The 25,843-nt window shown below is 46.9% G+C and overlaps 1 protein-coding gene across 4 annotated transcripts in view; it reads left to right on the plus strand.

The window, feature by feature from the left end:
* SLC22A23 (solute carrier family 22 member 23) overlaps nt 1–25,843 on the plus strand; it is a 212,744-nt gene that overhangs the window by 150,665 nt on the left and 36,236 nt on the right. For all 4 annotated transcript variants that reach the window (XR_010730409.1, XR_010730410.1, XR_010730411.1 and 1 more), the window contains exon 4: nt 7,318–7,486. Coding sequence is in view for 1 of the 4 variants with exons in the window: in XM_066268495.1 (XP_066124592.1) it covers nt 7,318–7,486 (169 nt within the window). In the remaining 3 variants the exon portion in view is untranslated. The remainder of the gene's footprint in view (nt 1–7,317; nt 7,487–25,843) is intronic.

Genomic DNA, 25,843 nt, shown 5'->3' on the forward strand with positions numbered 1-25,843 from the left:
CTGTGGCGTGGGTACAACAGTGTCTGCTTCACAGACCAGGAGACGGGAGTACAGAGGGGCTGAGCGACTTCACCCAGCCTGGAAGAGGGCGGGAAGGCATTTAACCTCCCCCAGTCTGAGCCTCAAAGCACATTCCTCATTCTCTGGTATATATATTGTCAGTCAACTCATCTATCCATTTGTTATTAGCCAATTCTGATCTAGAAAATATATGGGCTATCTTAGAGAAGCTTGGAACACCTAAAAAATATAGACCAGCAAACATACACAGTTTTTAAAAGATACATCTAAGAAAGAAAGAGGATTGTATTTTATTACATATTATAGAATGATAAGCCATGTCTTTTTCAATTTCATAATCATAATTCCTAAATCCAGGAAACAGTTAGGTGAGAGGTATGTTGGTGGGGGTTTGGCGGTGAGGGAGAATGTGAAAACCTCGCTCTCTGACGGCGTTCCTGACAGGCAGACACCTGACGCTGAAGCCAGGAGGAGTCCGCCAGTGCAGGGCTGTGTCCCCCAGCGTCCAGCTGGGTGCGTCAGTGAAACCTCAGCACACAGCACAGCCCCTGTCCAACTCCGCCTCTTTGTCCAACGGGCCCTGAACTGCAGGTCTACTGTGCCTGCCGGTGCTTAGTGAAAGGCTGTTTTATAGGAATGGGGAATTTATTTTTTCATGTTTAAGGTCTCTAAGCAGCTCTTTTGTGGGATCCTGGAATCTCTGAGCTGGATGTGGCCTTGGAGAGATGTGTGCTCCCTTTTCAGATTGGCCTGCAAATTCCTGGGGAAAGTGGTCAGTGGGACAGAGTACCCTCTCCCTGACCTTTCTGCCCAAACAAGGATAAAAGCCATTGTGTGTCTCGTCGTTATTGCAGAGTTATGAAATCCTTTCTGAACTCTGCAATGTAGTCTTACATCCTGCCGCCCAGCTCTTCAGCTTTCCTCAGCCCAGCTCCCCTCTGCCTGCACTGCAAGTCCTCGCCTGCTCTCAGTGCCGTTTGTCTTCTAATCTGAGGGGCCGTCTAAGGACCATCTACATACTTAACAAAGAGAGTGGAATGATGCCTGCCACCTTCATGCATTTTGACTCAAATGCCCCCTGAGCTTGGCAGTGCCCTGTGGGCCAGGGAGCAGGGTCCAGGCTGCCCTGGGGAGAGAAGCAGGGACAGCAGGTACCAGGCCCCGCTGGCAGCATGTAGAAAGACACGGCAGCCACAGGGCAAGCAGCTTCTGAGACAGGGCTTTGTGGGACCCCATGTGACCTGGTGCGGGTGCAGGAAGCCTGGCTTCGGGCTCAAGGCTCACTCAGGGAAGCAGAACCAGGAGGAGACACCTAGGAAGAGACTTTCTACGAGGAACTGGCCTACGTGACCATGGGCCAGGCCAGTGGACAGGGCAGCCTGGAAGGCAGGCCCAGGGTAGGCTGCTGTCCACAGGCAGAATGTGTTTGTCCTCTCCAGGGAAGCTTGTGCTCTGTTTGAAAGGCCCTGCCACTGATTGGGTCAGACCCACCTAGATTATCTGGGGCATCCTCTCTCACAATCAACTGACTATGGACTTTAGTCACACTTACAAAATAACTTGACAATAGCACATTACTGATGGACTACCCGGGAACTGTAGCTTCGCAACATTGACACAGCACACTGACCCTCCTGCCCTCTGGCCAGGTGATGACCCCCAGGCTTCAGGGCCTCACTTCCCTTGGGTCTTCCTCCTTTGTCACCTGAAGTGACTGATCTGGGCAGTGCTACTTTCTTTTCCTCCAGGAAATTATAAGAGTCTGAAAGCTTCTGAAAGACCCCTAAGAGATCTTGTATTCCAGATACCACATGTCCAACAGAGCTCACAGAAGGCCTCAGGGCCACCCCTGCACTGTTGTGGCCTTGGTCCCTTTTTTTTATAGGCCAAATGCCTCCATTGGATCTTAATTACATGTTATTTAATTCACATAACCTTCGGTAATTTCTCTGTTTATTGACAAACTATATCAAGCTTGTAAGGACAGCTTGTAAGCCTTCTCCACTGAGGGCCAGGGCAACAGAATTCCAACAAAGGAGGTCTTTGTTGTGGTCTTCTTGGATTTACTTAGTTCTGTTTCTTTTCCTTCTTCTTTTCCAAGTGGGAGGCAGGGAGACAGACTCCCACATACGGCCCAACTGGGATCTACCCGGCAACTCCTGTCTGGGGCTGATGCTCTGCCCATCTGGGGCCATGCTCACAACCAAGCCATTTTTTAGTGCCTGAGGCAGAGGCTGCACCAAGCGCACCTGGGACCATGCGCTAGAACCAATCAAGCCATGGCTGTGGGAGGAGAAGAGAGAGAAGGGAGAGGGGGAGGGGTGGTGAAGCAAACAGTCTTTTCTCCTGTGTGCCCTAATTGAGAATCTAACCTGGGACATCCATATCCCAGGCCAACACTCTACCACTGAGCCAACCATGCAGGGCCATTAGTTCTGTTTTTTAATTGATGGGTCATTTCTAGGTTTACAAGAATTTCTCTGAAAATGTAATGAGAGGAAAGAGTATAGACTGTCATTGTAGGCTAGTTTTCTTTTTAGGACAAACCTCCACCCTATCCTAAAATTCACCAGGTCAGGGAAGTAACAAAAATGTCAGATGAGACATAAGAATGACTTAGCGATAATTATGTTATTATATATGGTAACAATGCAGAGTATTAATACTTATAAAAGTAAATGTATAATGTTTACTTTATTCAGGCACTCTATGCTTGTTTGATGCTCACAACAGCTCATTTTACAGATGATGAAACAGGCACAGAAACCCTAGATGGCTGAACCAATGTCACAGATTTATAAGTGCAAAGGACAGAATTTGAACCCAAACTGTGTGGCTGTAGCCCCCAGGCTCTAAACCATGCAGTGAAAGCATGGTGTACCAGATGCCTGAGACATTTTATGTTTGAACCTATGATGCCTCACCTGAGATGATAGTTTTCTGTGACTTTTAATTGTTTTACATAATGAAGGGGTAGGGGGTTGCTGCCATATGTGAAAAGCTACTGAGATGACTTGATGCCTGACCAGGTGGTGGCACAGTGGATAAAACATTGGCTGGGACACTGAAGACCCAGATTCAAAACCCTGAGATCGCTGGCTTGAGTGTGGGCTCATCCGGCTTGAGCGGAGGCTCACCAGCTTGAGGAAGGGGTTGCTGGCTTGAGTGTGGGATTGGAGACATGACCCCATGGTTGCTGGCTTGAGCCCAAAGGTCACTGGCTTGAAGCCCAAGGTTGCTAGCTTGACCCCAAAGTCACTGGCTTGAGCAAGGGGTCAGTGGCACAGCTGGAGCCCCCTGCCCTGGTCAAGGCACCGATGAGAAAGCAATCAATGAACAACTAAGGTGCTGCAATGAAGAATTAATGCTTCTCATCTCTCCCTTCCTGTCTGTCTCTGTCCCTTTCTCTCTCCCTCTCTCTCTCACTGAAAAAAAAAAGAAAAAATGACTTAAGGTTGGCCCCATTGACAAAGAAAGTAGCTCTAAGAAGTCTTATGACAGCGTGCAGCCCGAGACTTCCACAGGTGCTGCTGACCAGCTGGTAATTAGAGCCATGGACCCGATGTGTGGGTGACCTGCTATTCCATACATCTCAGGTCCTGAGCAGGTGGCTAGGTTGGGAACACCATTTCCTGCTGGTGGCAGGCTCCCTGCCTTTCAAAGACCAAGGCTAACGCCCTGGCCAGGTATCTGTAAGCACCTCTGAAGTGTGTGAAACATTGCACCAATTGCTCCTGAGCGCATAGCTGGGAGCTGGCCCTTCGTGGGCAGAAGAGATCCACTTGCAAACTCCTGTCTTCTACCAGATGCCAGGACTTAGGGTTTTTAACTGTCTCATGTATTTCTCCCTCTCTTCCACTTAGAAAATCTGATTTCTTATCATCCAGAAGGGCCATGTGATGAATGGCAAATTTCAAGTGGCCATGGTTCTTTAATAATTGCTTTTTTTTTGTAACATATTTATAGCCACCTTTAGATGTAGTTGATTTCAGACAGTTTGAAAAGACTTTATGGTGAGCCAAGGCAAAAGATCATTATATGCCTTTGTCGTTACACCAGGTCGCTGTGTTTTTCCACAGCCCTGCAGGAATGCTGAAATACCACATAGCTGCTGGAGTGCTCCACGTTATTCTGCCTGGTGAGATACAGTAAACTCACTGCTAGGGTTCCCAGCAAAAATATGAGGAGTGGGAGAGGTTGGAAAAGGACTTCTCTTATCCGGCTCTCATAGATGCATGTCAGGGAGGCAAGAACCTTGCTCCTGTTTTAGGGGATGCTTTTGGTCTTGGGGAAGTATATCTGGCCAGTGTTTCTCCGTGAGTCATCTGGGCACCTTGTTAAAGTGCAGGCACAGGTGTTAATGATTTGCTCCATGGTAGAGCATCAGCCCTGCATGTGGATGTCCCAGATTCAATTTCCGGTCAGGACACACAGGATAAGCACCCATCTGCCTCTCCACCCCTCCCCCTGCCTTCTCTCTCTCTCTCTCTCTTCTCCCCTCCTGCAGCCAAGGCTGAATTAGAGTGAGTTGGCTCTGGAAGCTGAGGATGGCTCTGTGGCTTCTGCCTCAGGTGCTAAAATGGCTCCGGTTGCAACAGATCAAGGGCCCTAGATGGGCAGAGCATCACCCCATAAGGGGCTTCTAGAGTGAATCTCTGCTGGGGCGCATGCAGGAGTCTGTCTCTGCCTCTCACTAAAAAAAAAGTGCAGGTGCTGATTCTGCAGATCTGGGGTTGGGGTTGGGGGCTGAGCTCTGCATCTCTAACAACTTCCTAGGTGAGCTGATGCTTGAGGTCCAGTAGCAAGGAGTTAGAGAATGGGTCAGATCACTTACAGGAGAGGAATGAGAGAAGCCCACAGAGGGAGAATGGACCATAGGTCATATCTACAGTGACAGTAGTATTTGTACCAGTCACAGCATCTCACTTTCAGCAAGGGGAGAGTGAGAAGTCAGACTGGAATCAATTGACCCAAAGGGGCAACTTTCTTCCCTCCTCCACCAACCTGGTCCCTGGTTTGGAAAGTCACCTTGTGATCCTGTGTGATACTGCATAGTGTGGATTAGTGTGTGGCATTAGATGTCCCAGAGGGGTCTGCAAAAAAAGAATTCAGTCTGCGAGGACAGAATTGGAGTTGCAGATAATTTCATACTCTGGTGTCACAAAATTAAAGAGAATGGTAATGAAGAGCTAAATCTACCATACCGTGATGCTACTCTGACGTTATCTTTGTGACTTCATTTAAAGGTGACCTGAGTAGCCAAGTGCTCGGTTTCCTCACCTAATACTAGCCTGTGCCAAGCTGCAGACACTGCACACACCCTGCCTCAAGCTGATTTCGGGTTAACAGATCTACCGCTTGTGCAATATGTGAAAACTAGAACCTGCAACTGGTAGTCTTTTCTAAAAAAGATGCTGATCTCTTTGTATTATTCTTTTTTTGATAGAGACAGAGAGAGTCAGAGAGAGGGACAGACAGACAGGAAGGGAGAGAGAGGAGAAGCATCAATTCTTCGTTGCGGCTCCTTAGTTGTTCATTGATTGCTTTCTCATAGGTGCCTTGACTAGGGGGCTACAGCAGAGCAAATAACCCCTTGCTCAAGCCAGTGACCTTGGGCTTCAAGCCAGCAACCTTTGGGCTCAAGCCAGAGACCATGGAGTCATGTCTGTGATTTCACACTCAAGCCAGTGACCCTGCACTCAAGCCAGTGACCTCAGAGTTTCAAACCTGGGTCCTCTGTGTCCCAGTTCGATGCTCTATCCACTGTGCCACCACCTGGTCAGGCTCTTTATTGTTTTTAAGAGCAGAAATGCCAGACCAGAAGTGAGGGCCCAAGTCTTGCTAGAAAGTAATCTTTAAACTAAGCCTGACCAGTGCACTGAAAGCAGCAACATCACAGCCAGTGGTTGGGAGAGGGCCATTGAAGTCTATGTTCTTAATTAAATGGAAAAACCATTCTTTATATGCAGTTTTCAGGAGGTCATGTTTCCCTCTTGCTCACCAGTAGCTGGGACAGTGATGTCTGGTTGTGGCAGAGCAAGTATGGCAATTCTGGTCACTTTATTATTTTTTCTTATGGTGAGCTGGTGTAGATATTGGCTGGCACAGTGCCCTCTCTTTGTGGCCAACCCTCTCCCATCTTATCTGCCCCCTTCTCACTGCCCCCACCTCCTCCCTCTGCGCTGGTCTCCAGACAATCAGAAGGTGGGCGACCCGCTGCAGCAGCTGAGCTACCAACCGTCTCCAGATGCAGAGGCATGAAAAGTGTTTTCTCCTGAGAGTCCTCTTTAAAAAAAATCATTTTAACTACACTTTGGAAAAAAACAAGCAATCTTTAAGGAATACTGCATATTATAGAAGAAGAAGAGCAAACAAACTTGTATATGCTCCATGGGAAAAGATACGACTGACCCAGGTGTCTTGTAGCACTGAGACCTGTAACAGGAGCTGTTCGTGTAGTTGATCTCTATTGCTTGTCAGTTGGATGCTATAGTTGAAGGTTTTGTGAGGATCTTTTTTTACTGAAGGTCAAATTAAGAGCATAGATTCTCTGCAAACTGGAGGGACTGTGGTGTCCTTCCAGTCAGTAGACATTTAGTGGAAGGCAGACACTGGTGTTGTTTTATCAGACGCACCCCTAGCCAAGGTCTCCACCTAGTAGGGTGGGAGAAGGGAATGTACCACCTACCCATGTCATGGTGGGCAGGAGAATCTCAGTGTGGGGGAGAAGTTTCCAGTGAGATCATCATGGATCTGAGTCCACTTAGCTGCTGGGGTTTCACCTTGCTCAGAAGGAGGGGTGGTGCAGGTGGTTGGGAGTGAGCAGACTGGTATTCCTAGTGCCCTGTGCAGAGATTGAGAGGGTTCCCCAGAACAGCATCACAGACAGAAGGAATGGCAGTAGATGGGCATGAAGGAGTCCACCCCACAAGAAGCTCAGTGACAGCCAGAGAGTGGAGTGGGAATAATGTGATGTACACACTCTGCCCTCATACGGTGTTTTCTAGTTTCTGAACTGGGCAACTCTTAATTATGACGTTCTCTAGCCACTGACTTGCTCTGGGACCTTGAGCAACGACCTCGCTCCCTTCCCAGTCCAGTCCTCAGCTCATCCAGCTGTAAACAGTAGGATCTCCATATTGGCATGCCATGTAGGACTCTCGTAGCAACCAGCAAATAAAAAACGGCTTTATAGTTCTTGGTAGGTTAAGAAGTACACTGGTCCTGGTGCCCCCACGGCTCCCCCAGGCCATGGGGCAGGATGCTGATATCTCTCTTGTTTCTTCTGTATTCCAGGAATAGAGCTGTGCCCCCCTGGAAAACGGTTCATGATCACGATGGTGGCGAGCTTCGTGGCCATGGCGGGGCAGTTCCTCATGCCCGGGCTGGCCGCCCTGTGCCGGGACTGGCAGGTCCTACAGGCCCTCATCATCTGCCCCTTCCTGCTCATGCTGCTCTATTGGTCGTGAGTATCCTCCCTGAAGGCTCTGCCACCTGAGGCATCTGCTAGCGTTTTCTGAAGGCTGTATGGCTGACATCCCGGGGAGGGGACAGATGAAGCATTACCCCAAACTTCCTGCTGATTTCAGCTTGTGCTTTGTGAAAGAATGTATCTCTCTCTCTTTTCTTTAAATTTTATTTTTTAAACACCTTACCTTGGGAAATGTTCAAACATGCACACAGTATATAGAAGAGCAGACTGAGGCCCCAAATGCCCATCACCAGCTCCCAGAATGTGCCTCCTACCAGTCTGGTTTCATACCTGCTTTCTGGGTTATTTGGATGTGATTTTCATGAATGGATTTGCAAAGGGAGAATCCTTGTGTTGGGAGGGGGAAATAGGGAGATGTCCAAGGAGTGACTTAGAATAGCCACCTTGTCTCATCTAGACAAGGGATGGACAAACTCCAGGCCCTAGGCCCATAGCACTGGCAGAGTGACTGCACCAGAGGCTCTGTGGCCTACAAAACCGAAATGATTTACTCTCTGCTGATGTATAGAAGTGTGTTCCCTCCCTGCTCTAGACAAGTTCAAGAGGAATCTTACGGCCATGTATAACATTTAAGTTTCTAAGTTTTAAGTTTGGGCTTGCTGACTCTAGGAAAAAAGAGACAGGTAAGATACTGCTCTAGCGGTTTGACCTGGGGCAAACAGGTTTTTTATAATTTCCCAGGGCACTAATGGTGGCTAGGGTTGGAAACCACCATTCTTAGAGAGATAATTTAAGGGAAAAAATGAGTGTTCAACCCTTTTTATAAATAAGTCTTTCTTTCCCTTCTGTTCCATCCCCCTCCAGGCCAACACTCTTACTTCCCCTACAAGTACAAGGTGCTGCCATGTAGATTATAATACTGTACTGTACTTCTGTTACTTCATCCCTAATGGAAACCAGATGTCTGGCAAGAAGTCAATTGGTTGTGTCTGAGCTTTGTCCACTGAAGGGGAGAGGGCACTGCTGGGCTTCCTTTCTAAGGTGCCAGGGAGGGGAAGAAAGTACCTGCCTTTTAGCATTGTTGTGCTGGGCTCCCTCTCCCCCACATCCTGGGTCACTCCCCCCACCCAGCAGAGAAAATTCAGGGAGTGGGAATGTAGGTGCCTTTTCCTCAGGAGCCTGGTCCTTGTTTACTCGATCACAAGAACCCCAGCAGCAGCAAGGAACCTCCAAGGACGTGAGGAAAAGGCCACCAGCTAGGGAACAACTGCCACCACTTGGCCCTCTCGCCAGCCCTCTGCCCGGCTTCCAGCCTGAGGTCGGTTGGACATCACAGCCTCCTACGGGAGCTGTGCAGGTTCCAGGACAACCTGCTCCCTCCGGGAGGGTCTTTAAAGGCAAAGAACAAAATGTTTTCCCCAGAGCCGGACAGAGTGGGCAGCTCTTCCGTTCATCGCTCTGAGGAAGCCCTTCCTGTCCCTTCCCTCACCACGTCCAAAGCTGGGCTGGGCTTGTTTTGGAATTCAGAGCATTTATTTATTTCACAGATGTTTATGTAATGTTTACTCTATGCCAGACACAAAATGCTAGCACTGTACAAAGAGTAGATGATTCAGTCTTCCTATTTACCACCCCATTGTACAGATGACAAAACTGAGGTCTCCCAGCTGGTCCCCAAACCCAGGCGGGCTCTTACAGAATGCCAGCTGTGTGTGCCTTCCCTCACCTTGCATCCCTTGTCCCTGGCCACCAGGCACACTGTCCTGGGAGAGGAGCCCCGTTGCCCCAGCAGATCCTTCCCCCCACGTCCTCTCACTTCCTGGCCTCCACAGCACCCAGGGGCCTCAGGAGGTGGGGGCCAGGCAGGGGCACAGTCTCTTGGAGACTCACAGCCCTGTGAGGGCAGACAGGGTGGCCTCCATTACCTCCAGCTCTGAGTCTCAGCCGGGGTTCTGCTCCCACCTGTCCCCCGCAGGAGGGCACCTGATGAGGAGGAATGGCAGAGGATTTCCTAAAGCAGGTCTGGGGTCCTGGCCCCTGTGGGAAAGGGCAGGGGCTTTGTCTTATTCTTTTTGTTTATTTATTTTTTAATTTAATTTTTTTTCTTGTATTTAAATTAAAAAATATATCAGGGACTTATGACAGGCAAGGTAAGACGTTCATTTATTTGAGTACATTATAAAACCTAAGAAAAAAATTCTTTGAGACATACACTTATAAAAACAAAACTTTCTGGGACTCTGATAAGTAAAATGTACGAGTGGACAGAAAGATGGATGAGCCTGCTGATGGGCAGACACTGACCATCAGTCACTGCTCTGGCGCAGCAGTCTGGGGAAGACCTGCTCCACTCGTGTGACTGCTGTGATCATAACCGTCATTTGTTTTTATTGACATTGTCATTTAAGGTGCCTGGAACACATCTGTAGTACAGCGTAGTACAGCAAGTGCTCACTAACATTAGCCACTGTCGTTACTATGGTTATATCGCCTCGTAACACATATGGAAGCCTGGGTGCACCAGGGCAGGGAAAAGAAATCAGTGGCGAGGGACTTTGCCTACAGACTTGAAAGGCTCCATAGCAGTCATTGACTTTGAAAGGCCACTGTGCCTTCCCCGCTCCCATCCTCCTCCCATCTGCCGCAGCAGGAAGCTGGTGGCTCCCGAAGGCTCTGCTGTTGAACAGGATTCAGGAGGCTTCAGGGGAAGGTGGGAGCTGCAGTACCGGCCACCAGCAAGCCCGCTATTGGTGACAAAATATTGAAAGTCACTTGCTTTCCTTTAATGAGCAAGTATTTATTTTGCATGCCCAGGATGCCCAGCAGTGTAGTTGGTACTTTGGAGGAACTCTAGAAGCAGCACATTAACAGGGATCATAAACCAAAGTCTATCACACAAGGCCACCGAGACACAAGATTTGCAGCAGTCACGACAAAGCAGTGGAGAGTGGCCACAGGGATCTTTGGTTCCCAGTGGTGGGCTAGGCTGACAGATAGCCTCCAAACAGACACAGATGCCAGATAAGATATTGCATTAGCCAAATATATTCACAGTGCTGAACTCCAGTGCAAAAAAAGGGGAATTCCCAGGGCCTGGGCCAAGGAGAGCATTCAAGCAGGAGTGGACACAGGCACAGTCCGCAAGGGAAGCTGCACCAGAAAAAAGAACATGGGTTTTAACATCTGCACAGGGGAATGGAGCTGAGATATCAGGTCCCTTATGCACTTAGAATGAAGCCCCTGCACATATACACTATGGAATACTACTCAGCCATAAGAAATGATGACATTGGATCATTTACAGCAAAATGATGGGATCTTGATAACATTATACGAAGTGAAATAAGTAAATCAGAAAAAATCAGGAACTGCATTATTCCATACGTAGGTGTCCATAAAAGTGAAACTAAGAGACATTGATAAGAATGTGGTGGTTATGGGGGGAGGGGGAAGAGGGAGAGGGAAAGGGGGAGAGGGAGGGGCACAAAGAAAACTAGATAGAAGGTAACAGAGGACAATCTGACTTTGGGTGATGGGTATGCAACATAAGTGAACGACAAGATAACCTGGACTTGTTATCTTTGAATATATGTATCCTGATTTATTGATGTCGCCACATTAAAAATAAAATTATAAAAAAAAAAAAGAATGAAGCCCCTGAATGAACCAGGAGTTAAAACTATTGGCAATAACAGGACTAGAAAATCTTTCCCCACTGGAGGCTCAACTCCAAAACTGGCTGACTGCCTTGGGCTGAGGGCAGAAAAGGTTCAGCCGTAAGACACTGGAGCCTTGGAGTCTGTACCACCCGTTGGCTGGGAGTTCTAAATTCCAGCCACGCTCTAAGCCGAGACGTTAATGTAAGAACCAGTGAGTTCCTTGAATACTCAAAGTTGAAAACGAAACCTCCCATGGAGAATCACTGGGACCGGGCACTCAAGACTCACATGGAAGAAAATTTTCACCAAGGAGGAACTCACAGAGCATACAAGTAGGTATCCATCATGCGAGTTCTAAACTATGAATTGAGGATTACATCCCAGGAACTCTAGAACACAGAGCAATCTGAAAGATCAGTTAATTCAACTGACTTATTGAGTGGTTACCACTGCCCCACACCAGATGCCATTCTGTATATAAGTACTGTAGATACTGCACATGTGTATGAGCAGATCCTCATACACTGGAAACATACCTCCAGTAGGCTGTGTGCAGGTGGAGGGCGCCCACTGACCACAAAGCTGTAAATGAGAAAATAGCTTGCTTTCAAATAACCGGCACACAGAAACAATGAGATGCAGCAGTCGGAGAGAAAGGGGCAGTAGGGCGGTCAGGAAAGGCCCCTTTGAGGAAGTAACATTGCCGCTGAGACCTAAGTGATCAGAAAGAGGAAGTCACACAAATATCTGGGCAGCCTGACCAGGTGGTGGCGCAGTGGATAGAGTGTCAGACTGAGCTGTGGAGGACTCAGGTTTGAGACCCGGAGGTCGCCAGCTTGAGCGTGGGCTCATCTGGTTTGAGCAAAGCTCACCAGCTTGGATCCAAGGTCGCCGGCTCAAGCAAGGGGTTACTTGGTCTGCTGAAGGCCCACAGTCAAGGCACATATTAGAAAGCAATCAATGAACAACTAAGGCAGCGGTTCTCAACCTGTGGGTCGCGACCCCACCGGGCTGAGAACCGCTGAACTAAGGTGTCTCAGGGAAAAACTGATAATTGATGCTTCTCATCTCTCTCTGTTTCTGTCTGTCTGACCCTATCTATCCCTCTCTCTGACTCTCTCTCTGTCTCTGTAAAAAAAAATGGGGGGGGGGGAGATAAAGAGCTCTATTGAAAACAAAAAAAATTCTGGGCAGAAACGTGTTCCAGGCACACAGGAGCAGCCAAGGCAGACGCTGGCTTCCACCTGGCTATCTCAGGAAGCAGAAGGCCAGTGCAGCTGGAATGTGAGAGGCAAGATGGGAGCGAAAGAGCCACTCAGACACAGGTGGCTTGGATCACCTGTGGCCTGGAGCCCAATGAGCTTATTCTAAAAGCATGAAGACACGGTGGAGGTTTCCACAGGGCAGGAAGATGCTCTGCCGTGTGCCCTGAGATCTCCATCTGCTGTGTGGCAATGGCTGTACAGGGTACATAGGAGTTGGGGCAGGGGATGACTGTTGGCCACACTGGCTGGTCTGTGCACTGGGGCGGGGGGCGGGCTGGTCACTGGAAGAGGTTTATTCCCAGGGATATTCTGTAGGTGGTTCATGAAAGCTTGCCAGTAGATCTGTGGTGGCACAGGGGTGAGGGACAGCCACAGCTCTGTCTGGATGCTTTGCTGAGATGGGAGCTGAAGCTCCTGAAACACAGAGGCCCCTCTAAAGAATAAATACGACGCCCTGTCCTGAAAGAAGGGCTGGAAGGGTGACAGGACTGAGGTCACTGGCCAAAGGAGAGCTTTGGAAAGGGAGGTGTTTGATCTTGGGGACAATGGGGAGCCACTGTAAATAGCTCAGAGACTTGATTGAAACCACAGCCTGTTTTAAATGATAAGATTTGTTTAGTATGCAGGTCTGAGAAGAGAGTTTGTTGCTCAGTCCCCAGGAGTGGGGGTGTACCAGGTCATGAGGGCTGCTTGGGAGGACCAGGGTCAGTCAGGAAGCAGAGGGAAGGAGGGGAATGGGGGCAGTCTTCACTGTGGCTTCCTCAAGGGAGGAACAGATGAGGCAGGTGAGCTGGTTTAGGAGCAGCTAATTTGAATAATTTCATTGGGCTCCAGGACTCAGAGGCTGTTCCTAGTTGTCAGTACCTGGCACTGGGGTGACCAGGACACGGTGTGAGAGCCCACAGAGGAGTGGTGGGGGGTGGGGTCTGGATCAGTTGGTATGCATTTGAAAGGTGCACTCATAGGTTAGTTATTTGCTATATCTAGGAATGGTATGACCCTGGGAGGGGCAGTCCTCCCTCCCAGAAACAGCAGAAAGCACAGAGATAAGAAAGCATGATTAATGTGTAGCCCTGCAGCAGGCACAGGGTTACAGAATGCTCTGGAATGATGCAATTCAGGGGCCTGAGAAGCCAGCCAGAAGGAGGTGGCAGCAGCAGAGGTCTGATGCGCCCAGGGACTGGACGGGGGTTTGGGCAGGGGTGCAGTGAGGCAGGTGGATCCTGGTGATAGAGAGGGCGTGATGCCCCAGCGAGTGGAGCTAAAATGGGAGATGGACGTCACCGCGTGAGCTGCATGGGGTGCTGTTTCCCTAAGAGCTGAAGATAAGGGAAGAGTTTGAGAAGCTGAGTGGCCCAAGGGAACAGAAGAATGTGCTTCTTGAGGATGTTTGTACTTCAGCATGCTTTGCACAGTCATATTTAGGGATGTCATCATGGAGCACAAATAGAAGAGAGGGTACTTGTGAATATTTTTTATGTGAATGTCAGTGGTGTTAGAGGTAGTGGATAATTTCACTGATGGGTGCCAGTGCCTGAGACCCAGGGAGCCTTTGAACCTCAGGACATGATGACCAGATGGAAATGCTTGGGAATTTATTACCACTTAAGAAAAGGCAGCAGAACTTAAGTACCAATCTAGAAGAAAGTCATACTGACCAATCCTTTTTCTGGAATAAGTGGACTTCTTCCAGGGTCACAAAAAACAAATTGGGGACAAATATGAGAGGAAAGGAGAATCTGAGAGAAACTCTGACTGCAATGTGCTGGGAACTATCAGGTGATGACAGAATTGGAAGCCGCCTTCTAACTGTGCACATTGTTCCGGGTGGCTGCAGTCTGCTCCAGGACCGTGGCTGTGGCTTGCTTCCCTGTCCAGGAGCTCCCATGCAGGGTTCATCTTTCCCATCTAGGAAAAGTGCAGGGTGGGAAATCAGGAAGGGAACACGTGGAACAGGTGATGTCAAGTTTTCTGAGTGGGAACTCACTATTGCAGGATCACAGGAGTGAGAGGCTGGTGGAGAAGGCTGCCCACATGGTATCTATCTAAAGATTTTTTGGGGGGTGGAAACAGCAGGAAGAAGGAATTCCAAGAGATGATGAAGATATCAGAGACACTTTCCAAAAACGTTAATACATGCCATTACCATAACTTAAAATGAAAATTACAGGAGCTGAGTATGTGTGATTCTTTGTGGAAGTGAGTGTGTGCAAGTCCGGGCTGGGCCCAGCGTGTTCTGGGAGGCAGTTGTGATGCCCATTCAGTAAGGTCCCTAATGAGGGCTTTCTTCATAACATGAGAGCATCCACCCTTCTCCATGCAGTGTATGCTGGGTGCTGGGGGGTCAGTGTAAACATGGCAGATACTGCCCTGCCTCATGGAATAGCTCAGCAAGGTAGCCACAACACTGTAATGTATGCTGACTTGATCATGTCTTAAAATATTAAGGACATGCTTTTCTTGAGATCAACTACAAGTCTCCATTAACCAAAATATTCTTGGGTTAGGTAGCAACAGGTAGTTAGTGGGATTATACTGGTTTTTAGCTGGGGAGACAAAGACATCAAAACGCTTCCGCAGCCCTGGCCAGTTGGCTCAGTGGATAGAGCGTCTGCAGGTCTATGGACATCTGGGGTTCAGTTTCTGGTCAGGGCACACAGGAGAGGCAACTATCTGCTTCTCTCCTCCTCCCCCTTCTCTCTGCAGCCAGTGGCTCAGTTGGTCTGAGTGTCAGCCCCCAGCGCTAAGGATGGCTCAGTTGGTCTAAGCCCTTAGCTCTAGGTACTAAAAATAGCTCGCTTGGATCCAGCCTGGGCTCCAGACAAGGTAGGGGGGCTGTTGTTGTTGCTGGGTGGATCCCAGTCAGGGAACATAGTCTGTCTCACTATCTCCCCTCCTCTCACTTAAGAAAAAGCTTCCCTCAAACACTCAGAAGAGTAGGAAAATCATTAAAAAGTGCTTTTTGAATGACAGTGGTTCTCGGAGTGCAGACTGCACCAGCACCTCTCCACTGCTCTGCCAAGGAACTTGTGAGAAACACAGAACCCAAGTCTGGGGTGGGGCCTGGAGGGCTGTAGTCTAAGAAGCCCTCCCTCCAAGGGATGCTGATCTGCTTTCAAGTTCAAGAAGTGCTACACCTGAACACTGTGCCTATACCTAAAACTAGCACAAAGTAACATCGATGTAAACTGTATTGGGGAAACATTTTTTAAATATTTAATCTTAAATTTCCAGTTACTTATTATTTTTTTATTTTTTTATTATTTTTTTCAATTTCAGTTATTATTCTGAGGACATAATAAAAAAAGATTTCTCTCCAAAAAAAATTAAAGTAAAAATAAATTTTTTTAAAAAAGTGCTGTCCTATGCCAGACTACCCATCATAGAAAAAAATGCCAGAAGACCTGTGTTGGAAAATGGGACCTACACACTTCAAAGAAAAATATTGCAAAGGAGGCGTCAGAGGAGACCAGAGTCTGCTGTGGAGCACAGAATTCTGGTAAGAAGAGGTCTCCTGGTTCTGTAGGAAATGAAACAGATGCTTCCCGGAAGGCCAGGAGGTGCCAGGCAGGACCTGGAGCCTCGTGCGGTGCCACTGTGGAGAATAAAGCCATCCTGACCGTCTTGGACAGCAACAGTCATAGAAATTCCTGGGTTTAACCATTTTGCCTCCGCTACGAGAACATGAAACCTATACGCATGTAGGTTTTGGAGTCTTAATCATGACCAGGACTTTGCGACCCTGTCCTGTGGGGCAGCAATGGGCACCAGCGGGCGCTGTCTGACAGGTGCCTCTGCGCCCCTGCAGGGGGCGCGCGGGTCACAGTTTTCCATTCTGGCCTCCCAGGACTTTCACCGACCACCTGGTGAGGAAGGAACCCACCGCAGGTGTGCGCACCCAACCGTGAGCCTTGTGCAAACCACTCTGGGAAAGCACCACAGACACAAAGAGGTGTGAAAATGGTAAATTATTTAAACCGCACTTGATTCAGCTGGAATTTCATTCAGATGAGAAGAAAGTGCTGTTGCCAGTCACCATGATCACCCAGAGCATCTGGAAAAGCAAGAAGATAACATACCGCATGGGAAATACCGAGAACATCAGAGAAACGTCAAGCCGCCCCTTGTCAGGGTGGGGAGTAAGTACTGGTATCAATTCCCCTGACTGAAAGGAAACCTTGAATAGGAGGAAATTGGAGCGTAAGGTGCAAGGAAGGAGTAGTATGTGCTAAAAGCGATTTTCATTTTTAACAATTTCAAGGGAAAAAAAACATTGTAAAACATTTAAATGGTTTCATTTAATGTCCAGAAAAAAATAAATTGCTAACAACTTCAAAATGTCCTAAAATATCACTGGCTCTATTAATATCATCAGAAATATGTTGGCCAGAATAATAATAATTTTTTTAAAGATTTTATTGATTGATTTTTGAGGAGAGAGAGAGAAGGAGGGGGCATCAACTCATAGGAGTTGCTTTCTGTATGTGCCTTGACTGGGCAAGCCCAGGGTTTGGAACCAGCAACCTCAGCATTCTGGGTCAACTCTTTATCCACTGCACCACCACAGGTCAGGCAGAATAATACTAATTATTAACAATTCTTGAGAGTTTGCAGTCAGGTCCAGCTAAGCACTTTCTGTAACTTAGCCCTTTAGTTCTCCTGTTGACCCTCTGGAGAACGTACTGGGACAGCTGGCAGGTGCGCTATGGTTTGATTGCCAGAGCCAGAATGAGGACCATCAGCCTGTCAGCTCAGGTCACATGTGGCAGTGGTGCTGCAGGGCCCCAGGGACTGGGTGATTGCTGACTGGAGGGGCCACCCCCCACCCCAGCTGCCCAGAGCTCAGCTCACCCAGGAGAAACTTTCTCTTCCAGCTCCTCTTTTTTATTTAGTATATTGTTTAACATTTACAGAAACATTTCTGAAAATCACTGTGGCATTATTACTCAAAGATTTAAGGAGATGGATTAATTTTCCTCTTGTCATTGTTAAAATGCTTGTACAAGACCCTTTAAAATTACGTATCTATACATTCATTCCAGCAGTTATCAGCCGTTTTTCTCGCCCACACACACACTTATGGGACACAGCACCTTCTTCCATCAAAAATGGTTGTATTTCGCCTGACCTGTGGTAGCACAGTGGATAAAGCTTTGACCTGGAACGCTGAGGTCGCGGGTTCGAAACCCCGGGCTTGCCTGGTCAAGGCACATATGGGAGTTGATGCTTTCTGCTCCTCCCTTCTCTCTCTCTCTCTCCTCTCTAAAATGAATAAATAAAGTTTGTTTTGTTTTTTTTTAAATGGTTGTATTTCAAAAGAGGACAATGTAGCACGTTATGCCAGGTCTGTCTCAGGTAAAACGGGGCTGTGAGGTCCCTGCACTCCAGAAGAGAACAGGAAGTCATTCCACCAACAGTTCAATCACACAGGAAAATGTTTTCCTGAGAAGAAACTGGGAGCGATGGATCATAAAAACGAGTACTGTATATATAGTCTCAGGGAACTTGAACAAATCTTCAATGATTATTTTTATAGGTTATCAGATAGTTAATTTGGCAGAGTTATAGGAAACTTAAAGCAAATAAAAATTATTTCTTTTTAAAGCAAATAAAATTTTTTTTTATCAAATTTGTCTTGAAGTGATCTAGGCAGGGGAATGCTGACCAAAGGCAAAGCAAATAAATAAAAATGGCAGCCAACATTTGATGCATAACCATTGAACAAGCAACTAAAAGGGAGATAAGAGTGTTCTCTAAGTTGCTATTTTGGGATTTGCTGATGGCATGGAATTTTAGGGAGCCCACAGGCAAGAGGCTGCCCAGTCTTCAACTTCTGAGTATGTAGAGATCATGTAAAGTACTAGGGACCGCTGTGGTCAATAAGACCTGCACTGTGACAGAGGTTCTAGCCTCTGCTCTAAAGGCCAGCATTATGACTCCAGTACCACCTCTTTATTCTCCCTGTCCCCATGCCTAGAATCCAACATTCCATCTCACTGCTGCCCCACCTCCTAGATGCTGTGGATTGCATCCAGCTAGTGGGAAGTCACTGGGCCTGTGTGTATATGCACTAGTGTGTTTTGTGGAAGTGGTGGGGTTGAGCGGTCGGCAGCTGGCAGAAGTCAGGTAGGTAGCCCTCTGGTGACAGGTGTCTAGTGACAGCTGCTAAGCAGTTTATGCCAACTGCTGGCAAAAGTGGATGAATAAAGAGAGGGCAGGGGCCCAACCCCCCATCCATTGGCTGTAGGAACTCTGGCAAAGCACACATCTAGTGTCACAAGAAGTGGGAATCCCAACAGGAGATCAGAATGGCCTCACTCAGTCACCGAGATCTGGTGACAAGCGGAGGCTGTTTCTGCTAGAGCTGGGAGAGGGGAGAATGGTGAGGACTAGGACTGCCTTCTAGAGATGAGCCAAGGGCAGAGCAGCTTCCCTCCCGGGATGATGAGTCAGTGACTAGGTGGACTCCATTATCTCCTGCCCCTGGGTAAGATTGGAGCAGGCAGGTCAGGAGAGGCTGGGTCCCGGGAAGAGAGTTGACTGGGCTCCTTAAACAGGCTGCTAATAACAGGAAGCACCAGTAAAATTCCATTTAGAAGAAGAAGCAACAAAAACCCTTTCTCTTTTTATTTTATTTTATTTTTTTAAGTGGGAGAAGTTTGAGACAGACTCCCACATGCACCCCGCCTGGAATCTACCCAGCAACCCCTCATCTGGGGCTGATACTGGAATCAACCAAGCTATCCTCAGTGCCCAGGACCACACTCGAACCAACTGAGCCACTGGCTGTGGCAGGGGAAGAGGGAGAGAAGAAGGAAAGAGAGAAGAAGAGAAGCAAATGGTCGCTTCTCCTGTGTACCTTGACCAGGGATCAAACCTGGATGTCCATATACCGGGCTGACACTCTATCCACGGAGCCAACTGGCCAGGGCCATAAACCCTTTCTTTGTTCAAACTGCCCACTTACCTCCTCAAATTGTTTATCTTTTTTTTTTTTTAAGTGAGAGGAGGGGAGATAGAGAGACACACTCCCACATGTGCCCCAATGGGGATCCACCCAGCAACCCCATCTGGGGCTGACACTAGAACCAATCAAGTCACTGGCTGCAAGAGAGGAAGAGAGAGAGAAGGGGAGAGAAAGGGGAATAGAAACAGTCACTTCTCAAATTGTTTTTTAACATCACATTTTTTTTATCTTTTCCCCAAAAGACCAGATTAATCCCCCCCACTTACATTTTGAATGCCCCATGTGCCATCTACTTCCTGTGGCCTGATAATTGCATACATTGACAATTTGCAAACCTTTTCATCTCATGGCACACATAAACTAATTACTAAAATTCTGTGGCACGCACCAAAAAAAATATTATATTTCTTGCCAATCTGACAAAAAATAGGTATAATTTTTATTCATTCACACTGAATGGCTCTTGTTGTGTTGGCTCTTGTTATTTTTTTTTTTAATTTGACAATCTAAGGAAAAAGGTCAGTGCCCCTGGCTAAGTATTCAGGTACTGCATATTTTAAAAATTCTTGCGGCACCCCAGTTGAAAATCACTGGCATAGGTGGAAAAAAGCAGAGAGAGAAAGAATGCAAGGAGGGAGAAATTGGAAAAATGAACCCAGCTACAAAATACTTCCTGGTGACTTCCTAGTATTCATCTGTTCACAACGTTTACTGAGGAACATTTTACATTTATCCCAACTGTTACACATTCAGACTTGCTTAATCTAAAAGCCTACCTCCAAATACAATTCAGGTACTGACTTCATTCTGCCTGGCCAAACCTAAAGCATCAGTAGAATATTTGTTCATTGCATTGCTTTGATCAGTACCTTTTTTGCCTTCCAGAAAGAGGCAACAGTGACCAATAGTCCCCTGAAGTAAATCTCAGTAGAGAATGTTGGCACCACCATTCTAAACCCCCCACCCCTCCCACTACCACCCATTCTACAGTTGTGAAACCTGAAGGGTTAGGTGACAAAATTGGCATATGAGCCCAGGACTCCTAATATACAGTAGTCCCTCCATAATTTTTCTGTGACAGAAGAATTATGGCACTTACAAATAGATTATTTTGAAAGATAATAGAGACAAAGGTCTGAGATTATGCAACAGATAAATAACCGGCCATTTAAATAAGAGAATTCCTTGTTTTATGAAGAGATTTGCAAGAAGAGTTTATTTGCCTTAGGAAAACTTTGGGGTTTAAAACCATCCTAACAGCCAACTTTTATTTGATTTCATGATACTCATTTCTTCTCCCTAAATTACGAAGGTTGACTCAAATGATGAGCTTGATTGACATTTTTAATAGACCTAATTCCTTTCCATTTGCTATCTCTTGACCTTCACCTACTTACTTATTTTTTTTTACCAAACAGAACTAAAGTGAAAGCCTAGCTACTGGAACCAAGACTATATTTTCATAAGAGCTTTGAACCAGAAACTTAAGATAGTCTCCTAATTGGTATTTAATTCAGTTTTAGACTTTGATTCATTTATTTTTTTTTAATTTGGAGAATCTTTTCAGAATTTCATATTCACTGTGATACTTGGTAGAACCCCCAAACTGTCAGTAGCTAGAATCACCTCTTTAAGTCAGAAGCACCCTTTATTAAGTCTGAGACTTTTGTATATATATATTCAGGGAAGTTTCACCTCTACAAAGTCCTTCATGGCTCTTATAACCCCACCCCCTGCCCATCATCCACACTGTGGTCTTCCCTCTGCACTGGGTCACCCTACTTGTTGGAAGCACTTACCTAAAAGGCATTTAGTAATCTCACGTTTTTCTCTATGGGAAGGTTGAACATGCTAGTATACATTTATTCCATGAATGATATAATGTTGCATCACAACATGAAGGCACATCTGTCTACACAGAAGTTGTAAAACTAAGTACTTCAGAAGACGTGTTAAATGAATTAGCAAGAAGGCAACCTGGGTAGAGGTGGCCCAAAGGGGGAGAAATGGGAACAGAAAGAGACTTTGGGGCAATGGGTGCACAGTGCCATGGGCAGATGTTTTATTTAGTTGCACACTTGAAAATGTACCCCAATAAATTCAATTAAAAAATTCTTTATTATAAAAAATAATAAATTTTTTTTTAAAAGCACTGCTTGGAAAAAAATAATAAAATTAAATTTAAAAAAATTTTAAAGAACACTATTGTAGCTATTTGGTGAGTATCTTTCTAAAAAAATTCTCTGCTTTTGAAGCAGTAGTATAAACTGGTATGGAGAAAATGACCGTAGCCTGGGGTTCTAAAGACCAAGTTCCAGATCTGACCCTGTGGTTGCTGTTCCTAGGAAGGCACTGCCAGGGCTCGGCTCACCTGCTGTGCATGGGTGGGCTGACTGCAGCAGACCCTCTCACACCAGAGGCTAGTTCTGTAACTCTGCCTTTTCACGGTGAGGGATGCAGGGTCTTCATGATGGCATCAGATGTATCTGTGTCATAGCAGTGTGAGCCTTCCTGGTGAACGAAGGCCTGTACACCTGACGGAGGCTGAAGCACCACCGCTTCCTCATGCTGGCTTGCCCGCCTCACTGTGGCCCTTTGTGCGCCAAGGGCCCCCCATCTTTGTTGCCTGAGGCCTGAAGAAGTCTGTTTTCAGTGAATGGCTTCTGTCACCTCCACGTTATTCAGCCAGAAGACTTTTTTCCACTTAATTTCTAGTTCTTGGCGTTCTGTAGAATAATTGAGGCCACTGGGGAAGTGATCTGCATGTAGATCCTTGCAGTAGTTTTAAGTTCCATGAACATACTGAATAATCATTTTGCTTAGCTGTTCTGAGGTTAGATCACCTTCGTGTTGGTATCCTCATCACACAGGTAGGAAGTTTATGTGCGTTATGTCCAGGTGCAAACCACTATGCACAACACACAAGGATGACAGTTTCTGGACTGTCAGGTGAGCAAGGGAAGGAAGGGAAATTTTGAGAGCAGAACTGACATCTTTCCCTGCAAGTGGAAGCAGTGGATATTAGCAGAGGGAGCATGAGATGTGTAAGGCAGTAGCCACGGCCACCATCATAGCCGCCTGGCCTGTGCAGGTTCACATTTGATTCGGACAGACGGTAATGAAACAACGGAGCCAAGAACTGTTGGGCCATCATCTTTATCCTAGCTTGCACCCAGTGGGCAAGAAACACACACAGTGGGAAAACACTTCCCTTTCTATTCAGGGCTCCCAAAGCCCCTGACTTATCCGAGTTTCCTAGAATCAAAGTTTTCTACCTCACCAGCCTTATTCACCTCTGTTCCCCATCTCCTTCTCTCTGCACAAACTCTGCACAAAGTGGCTTCTCCTTCAGCACTCCGCCATCTTGGCTGCTTCTCCTCTCCTCCATGTAGCCTTTCTCTGCTGTCCTTTCTCTGCTCTCTCCTCTAATGCTAATCTCTCTAATGCTAAGGAACCGAGAGAGAGCAAGCTCCCAGTCTGCCCCACTTTATAGTGTAGAAATCAAAACCTTTAATCCAATATACAAACAGGGAAGTCTCTGATACAAAGTCACTTAGAGTGTGTTGGTCAAGTAAGTTTGTAAATATCATATATAAGTTTGCTTGCTTATAGTTTGCATTGGGTGTGGGGGACAGGCTGTAAGCAGGCAGGGTTGTTATACCCTAAGGATTACTTTTAAGACTAAGCCTTTCCCACCCTAAGTGACTTTGTATCAGTTTATAGCCAGTTTACGGCCTGCTCTCCGAAATCAGATTTCTTACATCCTATATACCCTTTACAGAATACAGGTTCACATACATGGGTCTCATGATTCCTTTGTCTAGAGGTACATATGTCAATCACAGGATTTCAGGATGGGGCTTACATGATTTCAGAGGATAAGTGTTTGCAAATCACCCATTAAGGTCCCAGAAACTGAAAGAAAGGGGAGAGGAAAGGGCTACTCAGATCTCCCTTCCCCCCTGTATTCTTTACTGTTTATCTTCCTTCTCACAGTTGTGGAGAAGGGGGCAGGGGCCAGATGTCTCCTTCCTCCTCCCTTTCAAACCTTCTAGAATGAAAACCTCTCCATTTGCAATATAATAGCCCTTCCTGAGCAGGAATGCGATTCTTTACTTGCTTTGCTTATCTACACCACTGACATTCCAACATTACAGTAACTGTACAAGTTGTATAATTACAAAGGTGTTCTTTACAATATCTCTCTGAACGTTTGGCCTAAGACATAAAATGTCCTTGAAGCCTCTTAGTTCAAGGGGGGAAGATTCCTATCTCATGGTTGCGGCCAGAATGCCTGCTGGGGGACCAGGCAGGGATCCTGCACAGCCCACATCCATTGGTGTCCCCAGGCACAGCCCTCCCATCCCCTGTTGGAAACACTGACCTCATCATGGTCCCTGGCTGCTCTGCTCAGATAGTCCATACTTTGGCAGTGAAATGTTCATACTGCAGGAGTTCAGGCTAGTTCAGGTTTCATTGCCAAGTGAGTTCAATGAGAAGGGTTTTGGGTTTTAAAAGCTTTGGGATTCTGGACTTTGAATAGGGACTGTGGACCTTCTAACCTTCCTGGACAGATTTTGAAGAAGGCCTCCAGACTGACCTGCCATTTCCCTTAGGCCAGAGGTCCACCGGCAGGGAGAAGATGAGTGTTGGAATCCATGGGAGTCCGAAAGACCAGAGTAACAGGCTTTATTGAAAGGAAGAAAGGAACCCTGCTGGGCACTTCTCTGTGGGGGAAGAGCGCCAGTTACAGACTAGGGGTGAATTATATAGCATTTGGGAGAGTCTGAGGGGATACTGAGGCAAAAGTCCTGGTATGTACCCTTTTACAGTTTTAGGATTTCAGCTTTCTGGAATGCTTCTTGGGGCAGGTTGATCAGCTTTCTGGAATTCCTCTGTCTCAGGGGCGATAGTCCAGTAAGGGTGAGGTCTGACAGATAAGCGGAACATCAAGAGGGCAGTTTGGAATTCACGTATCTGTCAATGAGACTTCTCTTCGTTTGCCCCTTCTCTGCCTCTTGCTTCCTTCAGGGGCTTTCAGACTAAGCAGGACCGGGAGGCACTTTTAGTTCTGCCCATATCCTTTCCATATGTAAGGCCAGTAGCCACGGCCACCATCACAGCCGCCTGGCCCATGCAGGTTCACATTAGATTCGGACAGACAGTATAAAACAGTGGAGGAGCCAAGAACTGGTGGGCCATCATCTTTAATCCTAGCTTGCACCCGGCAGGCAAGTAAAAACACACACTGGGCTCCAAAACCCACTCACATTCAGTGCTCACAAAGCTACTGACTTATCCGAGTTTCCTAGAATCAAAGGTTTCTAGCTCACCAGACTTATTCACCTCTGTTCCCCATCTCCTTCCTTCTCCCTGCACAAACTAGCTTCTCCTTCAGCACTCTACTATCTTGGCTGCTTCTCCTGGCCTCCTCCACATAGCCTTTCTCTGCTCTCCTCTCTAATGCTAATCTCAGGGACTGAGAGAAAGCAAGCTCCTGGTCTGCCCCACTTTATAGTGTAGAAATCAAAACCTTTAATCCAATATACAAATAGGGAAGTCTCTAATACAAAGTCACTTATCTGAGGCATGATGGGATTCCTCATGAGAGTACACCACCCCAGGGTGGTGGGAAAGGTTTAGTCCTAAAACCAAGCCCCAGGATACAAGGATCCTGCCTGCCCACAGCCTGCCCCCAACACACATTAATATAATCATGCCCGTCCCAAGCAATCACCTGGGTGACAGGCCTCCACGTGGGCAGCGCCATCTTTAACAAAGTGAGCATAATATATTTTATCAGCCCAACACCATACAAGCCCTGGGGCTCACCAAGCCATCAGCTTAGAGTGATCACAGACTGTGAATCTCGAGTCAGACTGTGTTCAAGTCCAGCTCTGCCACTTTAATAGCTGTGTTATCTGGGCAAAGTGCTTGGACTTTCTTTGCAGTTTTCCTGTCTGTAAAAGAGGCATAATAATAGTACTGTTGCATAATGAGCTCGAAAAAAATCAAATGCTACCAGCAGTTGAAACTTCCTGTTCCACCATTAGCTCCATGGACACCATTTTTCATGTCATCATGTCCTTTCTCCCTAGCCACAGCAGCTTCTAGCAGCCACTGAAAACCTGTTTCTCAGAGAAGCCACTGTGGCTCTTACGCCTCATTAACCTCTCGTGGTTGCGGAAGTCATCCTTAAAGTCACTATCTCACCATTCACATGTGATTGTGCACCAGGCAGACGTGGCCTCCAGCTGGTTATCATGTTCTTTGTTTTTATTGAAAATGATCAAATTTTTCTAAGGTTCAGCTCTGTGTCACACAGACCTTGGGCCATAGGCTGGAGTTTTAATTTGCATGATGTTATTACATTATGTATTTGTCAGGGGAGATTTCATGAAATTCCCATAATGTGGCCACACTGCACATTATCCAAACTAGAATAAGCCATCTCTGGGCTTTCTCACAGACTGACAGTTCAATGAGTTCCTTATGACTT

Source organism: Saccopteryx bilineata, chromosome 3 (genome assembly GCF_036850765.1).
Source record: "Saccopteryx bilineata isolate mSacBil1 chromosome 3, mSacBil1_pri_phased_curated, whole genome shotgun sequence".
NCBI classification, from domain to species: domain Eukaryota; kingdom Metazoa; phylum Chordata; class Mammalia; order Chiroptera; family Emballonuridae; genus Saccopteryx; species Saccopteryx bilineata.